We start from the raw sequence: 10,980 nt of genomic DNA on the forward strand, positions 1-10,980 counted from the left end.
TATTAGTGTGTTTTTTGTATACTTGAATGACATATTTGGAGGTTTGATTCACCTTTTCCATTGTTGGACAAACCCATGAGTTTATATGATTTTGATTGATGAAATGATTGAGGTTTGCTTTTTTGATTTAGAACTGTCTTGGTCGACATTCTTATTGTGTTTTGTTAGTGAGATTATCTTTTGAAGTAACTGAGTCTTTTTTTCCTTTTTCTAAGATTAAGTAATTTATCTTTTGATTTTCTCCTGTAAACATTGTTTTTTTTTTTATGTGGCGGGCGCTAAACAATTAGAGAGCTTAACATTTTCTCAATCCAGGTGACATATGGTGCATAACTGCATATTAACTAGTTTCTCAACTTTAGTTGGGAAACTTTCAGGAAAAAAAGAAAAACTCTGGATGCTCTATTTGTATAAATTTAATTAATAAACATTTTATTTAAAGAATGATAATTCAAATTAAAACCGACGAATTAAATAATTTATATACTTGGGGACTAAATCCAGCTCAATCGATAATACTACTGTGGTCCTGATTATAATGAATATGAATAAATTGATAAAATTATTGTATACTCATTTTATAATGGATACAAAAAAGATTTGATCCACTTCAAATTTTCTCGGCGGTTTCGCTTAATTTCTATAAGTTATTTTTTAGCTTTTTGAATTAAAAAGAGAAATTTATAAAAAATATTATAATTTGGGTTAAATTTTATGAAAATATTGCTATACAGTTTTTTTTTTTTAATAGACTATCTTTTTTATAAAACAATAGTGGAATACAAAATATAAACAATTAAATCAGGAACAACAAAAGAAACTTAATACAATACACATTTTAAAAAAATTCCACCCTATAATAAAAAAAAAAAAGTAAAAAAATTTATGTGATATGGAAAATCTAATTAAAAAAGTTTTTTGTGTTTGGATAAAAAATATTCTTTCAAAATAATTTTTGAGAAACTATTTTTAAAATTAAAATAATTTACATAATTTCTAATTTACTGACAAAAAATCATTTTTTAATAGTATTAAAACATTTTTTTTTGTAGCAAGTATTTTTTTTTTTTTTTTTTTTTGAAACAGAATTCATTTAATTAAAAACATTACAATGGACATGGCGAATCTCGCCGAATAGCTTGACTCGCACAAAAGGGAACAACCCCTACCCACATGGCACTAGCTTTGTTAATCAAAGCATCATTGGCTAAAACATGAGCAACTTGATTTGCTTCTCTAAATACAAAACACACCCCAGCCACTCGGTCATGTTGCAGCAGCTCTTTGATCTGCGCAACGAGCCCATCAACATCTCGACATCCTTCCTCCTCTTTCATCACTAGATTAACAGCTTGAAGGCAATCGGATTCAACAGAAAAAGACGGCAGGTTGCGTTGTAAACCAGTCTGAATACCCAGCAGAATTGCTTGCAATTCTCCCTGCAATGGCGAAGTCTTCTTCTCCACAAATCTGGTAGCAGCCACCATAACCCGCCCATCATGATCCCGCACGACAGAGCTAAGCCCAGCCAAATTTTCCCCTGCCTTAATCCCTGCATCCACATTGACTTTAAAAGATCCTCGCCTTGGTGGAGTCCACTTTGCTTCTTCTCTCCGCTGTCCACCCTGAACCGCCACATTATTCTCCCTAAACTCATGAAGGAACTTGCCGCACCAATCCAAAATTGCATTAGCTTGAGGTTTGTGTCCCCCATGATTAACCGAATTGCGAATATACCAAAGGTTCCAAGATAAAATCAGAAAAAATTCAAATTCATCCTTAGTGAACAAGCTTGAAACTCTCATAAGAAACGCAAGCACATCCTCACGTCCTTGTCGCTGCAATCTACCATAAAAACCAGCTCCATTCCAAACCTCCCGGTTAACTCGACATCCCCATAGTGCATGAAAAACATTTTCATACGCACCTGTAGAACACCGCTTACAATAAGGTTCTACCTGAATATGTCGATGAGCAAGCGCCGAGTTAGTAGGAATCCATGAATGAGCCATCTTCCAAACAAAGTGTTTCACTTTCGGTGGGATTTTAAGCTTCCAAAGCTTGCTCCACCACTTCTCAGCAGCTTGTGTATCGGACTGCACATCTCGCACTTGTAAGGCAGCCGCCATACGATATCCACTACGAACAGAATACTCCCCATTCTTACTATAATGCCATAATATTTTATCTTCAATATCCCATTCAGTAGTAGCCATTCCCAAAATTAAATCAGCATCAGTTGGATTGAAGACAGCTCTAATAAACTCCTCATCCCATTCCCCATTACCTTTCTTCAAATCAATGACATACAACTGGTCTGGTAGAGGCGGTTTATCATATATCTTAAAGGTAACCGGGCGAGGTAACCAAGGATCTTCAATGACTCGAACAGAGTTGCCATTACCAATGCGCCATCGGTACCCTTTTTGTATAATCTTCTTCCCCCAAACCAAACTTCGCCAAACAAACGATGCATGATTCCCACTTTTTGCCTCAATCACCCCACCATTTGGATAATAGCTTGCTTTCAACACCCGACTACATAACGAATCTGGAAACCGTATGCACCGCCAAACCTGCTTAGCTAGGAGAGCTTGGTTAAAAAGTCCCAAATCCCGAAAACCCAACCCGCCTTGCTCTTTGTGCTTACATAAGACGTCCCATTTACACCAATGTATCTTTGAATCTTTCTCCGATGAGCCCCACCAAAACCTTGCCGCCATACTATGAATACTATTAATAGTTTTCTTCGGTAAGCGGAAACAACTCATTGTATAAGTGGGAATAGCTTGAATGACTGCTTTTATAAGAACTTCTTTTCCGGCCGCCGAGAAAAACGACCCTTTCCATCCTTTCAACTTGTTCCACACCTTATTCTTAATAAACTCAAAATGTTGCTTTTTCGTTTTTCCCACAAAAGATGGCAGCCCAAGATACTTCCCATAATTATCTACCACCTTTACCCCCATGATATTTGCTAAATGAGTTCTAACTGGCAGTGTAACATTACGCCCAAAACACATCTCTGACTTATGAAAATTTACCAACTGTCCAGATGCCTTAGAATATTTTTCCAACAGCTCCTTAAAGCCCTTACACTCATCCTCATTCGCTGCAAGAAACACCAAGCTATCATCCGCAAAAAATAAATGTGACACCGACACTCCCTGTCTTCCAAACCCAATCCCATGTAACTGCCCCGAATGTTCAGCATGTTGTATCAAACAGGAAAAAGCCTCAGCACAAAGAAGAAACAAAAAAGGCGAAAGTGGATCACCTTGTCTAAGTCCCCGTTGTGGCGTAACTTTTCCTTGAATTTCACCATTAATGAGAAAAGAAAACTGAACCGAAGTAAGACACCTCATAATCTTTGAGACCCACGGCACATCATACCCCAACTTCAACATCATTGCTTCCAAAAATCGCCACTCCACTCTATCATACGCCTTCGCCATATCCAGTTTCAAGGTGTAGCAAGTATTTAAACACTTTAAAAATTACTTTTCATTAATTTTTTTTATATAATAGTTATTCAAATAAGATAAAATTTACACTAATATCATATTTTTAGTTATATTTTTTTTGAAAAATATGTTTATAAATAAAACTGAAATTAGATCTTATGATCATTACAAAAGATATTAAGGGTATAGTATATTTTTAGTTATAAGTAAAATTAAAATCTAAACGAGGTCTAATTTGTTGTAGTTATGACTCCAAAATGTATTGAGACATCTGTTGCCCTTTAAACTAATTATGATAATAAACAAATTATTCCCTCAAAAGATTTAAGTCATTCATTAAGAGCTTTTTTTTTTTCATTACCCAAAAAAGAGAAGATGTCATTGGGTTTGAAAGTTGGGCATATTATTATTTGTTTTACAAACTTTCACATAAAAATGTGAAACTTTTTGTCTAGTGTGGGCACGAGAAAACTCCAGGCATGAGCTGTGTAGTTTAGTTGAAAAGGAAATTGAATAAATTATTATCTGTATTCAAGTTAGTGTTTGGTTCACATAAATAGGAGTAGGGAAGAAATTACTATTCCAAAAGGAGTATTTACTTTTCTTTATTATGATTGGAAAATCCATTCCAATAAAAATTATAATTCATATAAATTAAGAAATTAATTTTCCTAAATAAAATTAGTTGAAAACTCATTCCATATACCAAATAAAAAATTGTGTGCGTTATTTGCTATTTTTTTTCCCCACATATATATATTTATATATTGATTTTTTCATGGAAATATATATTTATATATTAAAGTTATAATAATGTGTAACTTTTTTTTTATTTTATTTTTTATTTTGAAGCATATATACATTTAATATTACAATTAAATTATATGAATAATATTTATAGTATACTTAAATATTTAATATAAAATAGATAATAAGCTATTTATGTTTAATTTTATGCTTTAATAATTTGATCAAATAAAATACAATTTTATTATTTATTTGTTTAATTAGTACAATAATGGTATTTGATAAAAACAAAAACCATTTTTAAAAGAGTTGAGGGCAATTTGAACAACATAATAAAAACTATTTTATTTTATATTAGAAAAATTTTATTTACATCCCAATTTTTTTTTTTTTGAATGAGATCCCAAAAACTTTTAAAGACAACCTATTTTAATAATTTTTATTTTATATAAAATTTATATCTTTAATTATACTAAGTTTTTTTTTTTAACTTTTTTCTTTCAATTCATATTCTTAAAGAATATATCTATCTAACTAAAATAAATTAAATTTTAAATATTATAACAAAAAAATTAAAATAAAAAATTATATGACATTTTCTTAATTTTTTTTTAAAAATAATATATACATGGTTTTGAAAAAAAATATCAAAATAAAATCAAAATAAGTATTGAAATTAATATAAAATAATGTGAGATTTTTTTTTTTTAAAAAAATTATGAGTAATTTTTAAAAATTATTTAAGTGTATTTTTTTTTTTTTTATAATAATAAGGCGTTTTTTTTTTTTTTTTTGAGGAGAAATACTATTTTATCATAAAACAAAAGGTAGTTCGTTTACAATAACATCGTAAATCGGTGGAGAGATATTACTCAACCAAAAACAAGCTTCATCCAACCCTAAAACATATCTAGCTAACCCATGGACAACCATGTTAGCATTATGTTTAACATGGCAAATAGATACATAAGGGAGAGAAGATAAAAGACAATATATGTCTACAATTAAGTCTTTGGAAGAAAAAATCGTAGGACAAGAAATAGTCAAAGCATTAGAAACTATGAGTGCATCTGTTTCGATATGAGTAATTGTCACTTCCAATTGTAGGATCCAGTTGATGTTGTGGAAGAGAGCTTTGGCTTCTATTTTATTATTATTGGGGACTAAATAAACTTCTTATTCTTACTACATAAGACATAATAATTTTTATTCAGTTATTAATTCTGTAATCTTTATAAACAAAACAATAAAAATTTCATGCCTACTCCTATTACTATTTCCATTCTATTTTATTTTGTAACCAAACTTTAGTGGCTAAATATAAGAAAAAATTTGAAACTCACCTTTCCTTCACTGCTAATTAATGCACACTGGGGTAGATAATATATATAACATATGTGTGTGTATATATAGACACACACATCTACCTTTTTTTTTTTTTTTTTTTTTTTGAGTACACACATCTACTTCGACGGCCAACTAATACCCGCTACCAGCAAAAGCATATACCAATAATGATATTATGTTATAAGTGATCACCATGTCAATGTTTCTGACATTTGGAAAAGAATTGACTTGAAAAATTGGTTGAGACTTTGAGATACTTATTACTATACATGTCTGTGAACAATGCATAATAAGGGACAAACAGTTGGAATTAACGTAACACGTTAATAAAGATTTTGCATTTAATTCCAAGTACAATCAATATTAGGTCTAACTTAGCTGTTTATACTAATAAATTCTGTATAGAAATGGTGGTCGGCCGCATAGTCTTTTTTAAGTCATTGTAGAAAGGTTTTGGGGTCTTGATTGTTGATTAAGACCCTTTAAATACTTTTGATATTTATGTATAAATGCCAATTCGACTTTATATTAGCTTATCGTGTCACTGATAGTGTAATTAAGCAATGGTGTCACTTGAAAATTCTGCCAAATGTGAGTGACATAAATTAAAGAAAGATTCTTTTGATGTTTGTATTGATATGCATAATGATTATTATAACTCTGATAATTTATGGTCTTTCCCTAGTGACATATGAATATGAGATTTTAATTTACTATTTTTTATAATTTAATTGTGCTACAAAGCATTTGTTTGGATTTACGTATTCGACAGTGGGGAAGAAAATTCATAACCAATGTTGAGTTGAACTACCATGAGATGTCCACTTTGGCCATGTAAGAATCGATTCATACTAACCCTTGTGATTGAAACATTATCATTTTAAGTGTCTTTTAACAGAGTTTTAATGTTAGTGAGTAGTGGTCTCATTGAATAACCATATTTATTTCCATCTCACCTGTTTTTGGAAAAGATAATATAAAGCTAGCAAAATCTTAAAGAACATTTTCAACAAAATTGTTTACTATTTTCTTTCTTTTTATTTATTTTTTAAAAAAAAACTATGTATCTCTCTCACGTGTGAAAGGGGTTATAGATTTAGAAGAAAGTTAAGATCATCTTTCTAGACCACTCGACCTTACTGGTTACCACTTACCAGTCTTAAATGCAACTCCGTACTGATTCAGCGCTTTAGTTTGAATGTATACATTTTTTATTTTCTATTTCCAACTCATAAATGGAGGCAGTTGAGCGTTAAATATAAGTAACTATAACTCACTGCTATCTTTTTATTTACATCTCATTGGTTTTTGCTGGCTCTGATCACTTCACACCAATCTTTCTCTTATTCTTTTACTCTCTTCCTTTATTGGCCGTATGGGTTTGCCGCAACAACTCTTCTTTGTACCTTTTCTTATTTTTGCTGCAGCCATTGATGGAATTCAGGGAGATGCCATGGTTACTGGCACAGTCTTCTGTGATCAATGCAAAGATGGTCAAAGATCCTGGTTTGATTATCCCATTTCTGGTTAGAGTTTAACTATGTTATTTATCCATTAAATGTGCAATTTTTGCTTTGTGCTGTACAACTTGTATCATGTACCATTTGAGCTTTGAGTTTCTTAGTTAGCAATGAAGAGTTTATTTTGACCATTTATATAAATAGCCAACCAAGATGTTCATTCATTGTCCTAATACTATGTCTTTTGATCTTATAGCTAATTTGAATGAGATTGGAGTGGACTAAATTAATCTACAAAAGTACATAACTTACTTCTAATTGCAGGAGTTAAAGTCAAAGTAACCTGCACAGACAGCAATGGCCAAATCACAATGTCAAGGGAAGAGACTACAAATTGGTTTGGGAACTATGCGGTGAAATTTGATGGTGCCCCAGATCTCAGTGGCTGTTTTTCACAGGTGTCCGACAGTGGACAAGGCTCTGAATCAGGCTGCTCGGCTCCTGCTGGACCAGCCCAGAAACTCAGGCTAATGTTTAGGTTCTTCGACATGGAGATGTATGCAACCGATTCATTGCTCTCACAGCCTGCCCAGCCAATGCCAAACTGCCCAAAGTCCACTAATCCTGTTCCCGCACCAGTAACACCAGCACAGCCACCTCCTGTGGCAGTACCAGTGCCACCAGCGCAGCCACCGCCTGTGGCCACACCAGCTCCACCTGCTCAGCCACAACCTGTGGTATCGCCTGTTACACCAGCAATTCCTCCTCCATCACCAGCTTTTAGGCTTCCGCCAATGCCTCCTCTGCCTCCATTGCCACCAGCTCCCTTTTTGGAAGCCTCAGCATGCCCATCTAAGTAAGCTACTTATTACTCACACAATTCTATTGTACATCAATACACTATCACATAACTAACTATAAGGTCCCAACTGGAATAGAGAGGTATAACATCACATGGTATGAGAATCCAAGAACTCAAATAAGCATACAAACAATAGTTAGCATAAAAATAAAAAAGTTAAAACCCACTAGAGATTCGGTGATTTGGGGCTCAAAAAGAGGTAGCACTACCATTTTAAGAGAGCATATGTTACTTTTGAGTTGAAACTTGATGGATCATAACAAAAACTGCTGGAAACTCATGATTTTGTCTTAAATTATAAATTGGCAGGAGTTGGACAATGCCTGAATACAGGTGTTACTGGAGGATGGTGAATCCTGAGACTAAGGTGGCTGTTGTGTTTGGATCACTTGCAGCTAGTCGGTATGGTACAGATTTGACAATGATGCAAGCCTTACAAGGGAGAGGAGACCCTTACAGAACTCTTCTAAGAGAAGGGGTTACCTCATTTCTCAACTCCTACAACACTCTTCGATTTCCTTACAACACAATTGGTGTGGTTCAACATATGGATTGGGCATTAATGGGATCTACACGCAGTGTACTTCTTACAGGCTTGCGGTTTATGAGGGCCAATTCGGGTTATGGCACTGTCAACTGCAGTTTCACACCATGCAAGTGATTATTTTGTCTAATCTGAGCCCACATCATCCGATATATATAAATCATTATATCTACCAATCTTTATATAGTTGATAATTGTTGGCCCAACAGTGATTATAATGTACTAGTTTATCTTCTTGAATAAGAGTTCTAGAGGGAGGTTAAAATTTTGGTATCGATTCGATGAAATTTAATCCTCATCTGTGTTGATACAACCAAATAGATACATATTTTAATCTGTACAAGTATTCTATTTTAATTCTATAATATTTCTTTTTTATTTATCTCTGTAAACTCCATCATTAGCAGCCTTCTTAAACAGGTAATAATTTTAACTATCTATGAGAAAAAGTGAAGATCTAAAAGAAATATAAAACCTACTTTACTTGTGGACACACAATACACATACCTATTTCTTTCTTACCACCTTTTGTAGCTTTTGATTCAATTCAAGGAAACAAAATCTGAGTAATTAACAGTGGCAGCACCTACTATATTTATATGGACTTCAAATTGTCATACAAAAGAGTGAAAACAAATACCTCTATTTTTTTGGTGAGCTCTTACTTGCAGGATTATTGTACTGCTCAAAACAGATCCATCTTTGGATGGAATGGCAATCAGATGACTGCTGCAAGCTCTTCTGCTAATCATCCAAAGGCTGCAACTATTCAAGACACTATATTGCCTTCACCTGGGAGATTCAAGCTAAGTGTGGATGCTTAAGTTAGGGAACAAAGCTCAAGAATTGGTTTTGGAGCAGTGGTTCAGAACTGTCGCGTGGAAGTTGTAGCAGGATGCTATTCTTCAATCCCTAGTGGTCTTCCTCCGATTTCGCTGAAGCAGAAGCTCTTTTCAGGGCAATTACTTGGTGTTCTGTTGTGCAATTCCCTATTGATTGTATTGTTTCTGATTGCCAAGTTGTAATTAATAAAGTTAAACATAAATGGCGGGACAAATCTCCCCTTTTTAATTTAAAAGATTGTCTCCTCTTTCTCTTATTTTCCTATTATTTCCCTACATCATGTCTCTAGCAAACTATAATCTCCCATAAAAATTGAATTATATTTGACACACAAAATAGTTTTGTGATATTTTTACATTAACTTTTACTATTATGCTCAAATGCATAATTGTAAATCTTGATGTAAAATTTAGGATAAATTGCGGCATAAATAACTAATGTTTATTTTTGGTAGTAAAAATACCTAATGTGACAATTCTCTTACACTGTTACTACCACTTCCGTTATTAACTCATAAATATAGACACGTGGAAGGCTCAAATGCATTACATTTATTTATTTTATTTTAAAATTTAATATTCTTAATACAAAAAATTAAATATTACTTGTTTTTTTTTTTAAAAAAAGAGAGATGCAATAAAAAATTACCATAGTTGAGTGAACCGGTGTATAGTATATAGAACATGATTATCGAATTGAAGTGTCAATATCATGTGAAAATTATTAATGAGAATACGTTTTTTTTCCAAACAAGTAGCATTTAGTTTCTGATGTTAAGAATATTAAGTTTTAAAATAAAATAAAAATAAATGTTATGCATCTGAACCCTTCACGTGTCCATATTTATAAATTAACGGAAGTACTGGTAGTAACGGTGTAAGAGAATTGTAACATTAGGTATTTTTGCCACCAAAAATAAACATTAGGTATTTAAGTGTATAAAATTGGAAACATTAGGTATTTATGCCGCAATTTACCTTAAAATTTAATATATCATTTAATATCCATTTAATAATTTATTAGAAAAAATATAAAATAATATGCAAAGATAAATATAAAATAGAATAATAATAATGTAAGTCATTTAATGTAAAGAAGCTTATTAACTAAAATTAATAATAAAATATTTAAAATGGTATAATGGTGAATATAAAAGTATAGCATTTATTGTGATGCAAATTTTGCATCATGCTGTGTTGTGATCCAAATTTAGATCACTTTTTGTTATGTGACATATTTGGACCACAATTTAGCACATCATTAGAGTAGAGTTTTTTAACAAAGTGAGCTATTTGATGAGTCCATATTTGTTTTATGAATATGATCCATTCATGTATTAATATTCTTAAATTGAATCTTTAAATTATTGATTAGTATGATTATAATTTGTTAGGCTATTTTAAAAACTAATCATGCATTTAGAGTCATTTGGAAGGATGTTAGCATATTTTGGTGGAAAATAGTAGAAGTCGGCGAGCTCAGTTTTACAAGGCGGAGCTTAATTGTAAAATTTGACAACCTTAGAAGTAGAATTGGACTTGGAGCTCAACATGAAAGTTTTAGATCTCGTTCTTAGCTTTTCGAAACATCTTGAATCGTCCAATTCTGAGTTGTATTTAAGAAATTATGGCCAAAATACTAATCATGTGCATAAATAAAAATTGTGTTGGGCGTTATAGCGCCGTACTTATTTTTTTATTATTTTTTTTTAAA

At 32.2% G+C, this 10,980-nt stretch overlaps 1 protein-coding gene across 1 annotated transcript; it reads left to right on the plus strand.

Moving 5' to 3' along the window:
• The first annotated feature begins 6,650 nt into the window (after nt 1-6,650).
• Nucleotides 6,651-8,806, plus strand: LOC115704456 (anther-specific proline-rich protein APG). Its single transcript, XM_030631664.2, has 3 exons — nt 6,651-7,084; nt 7,343-7,874; nt 8,190-8,806. The coding sequence occupies exons 1-3, from the start codon at nt 6,934-6,936 to the stop codon at nt 8,539-8,541; spliced, it is 1,035 nt and encodes a 344-aa protein (XP_030487524.2). The 5' UTR covers nt 6,651-6,933; the 3' UTR covers nt 8,542-8,806.
• The last annotated feature ends 2,174 nt before the right edge of the window (nt 8,807-10,980 follow it).

This window comes from Cannabis sativa, unplaced genomic scaffold (genome assembly GCF_029168945.1).
Source record: "Cannabis sativa cultivar Pink pepper isolate KNU-18-1 unplaced genomic scaffold, ASM2916894v1 Contig3, whole genome shotgun sequence".
Taxonomy (NCBI): Eukaryota; Viridiplantae; Streptophyta; class Magnoliopsida; order Rosales; family Cannabaceae; genus Cannabis; species Cannabis sativa.

Bases quoted from the DNA above. Each gene is read 5' to 3' on its own strand.
- LOC115704456 (XM_030631664.2), top strand. From the start codon at position 6,934: ATGGGTTTGCCGCAACAACTCTTCTTTGTACCTTTTCTTATTTTTGCT. The intron at 7,085-7,342 runs GTTAGAGTTTAA...TTCTAATTGCAG, and splicing joins GTTTGATTATCCCATTTCTG to GAGTTAAAGTCAAAGTAACC. The intron at 7,875-8,189 runs GTAAGCTACTTA...ATAAATTGGCAG, and splicing joins GCCTCAGCATGCCCATCTAA to GAGTTGGACAATGCCTGAAT.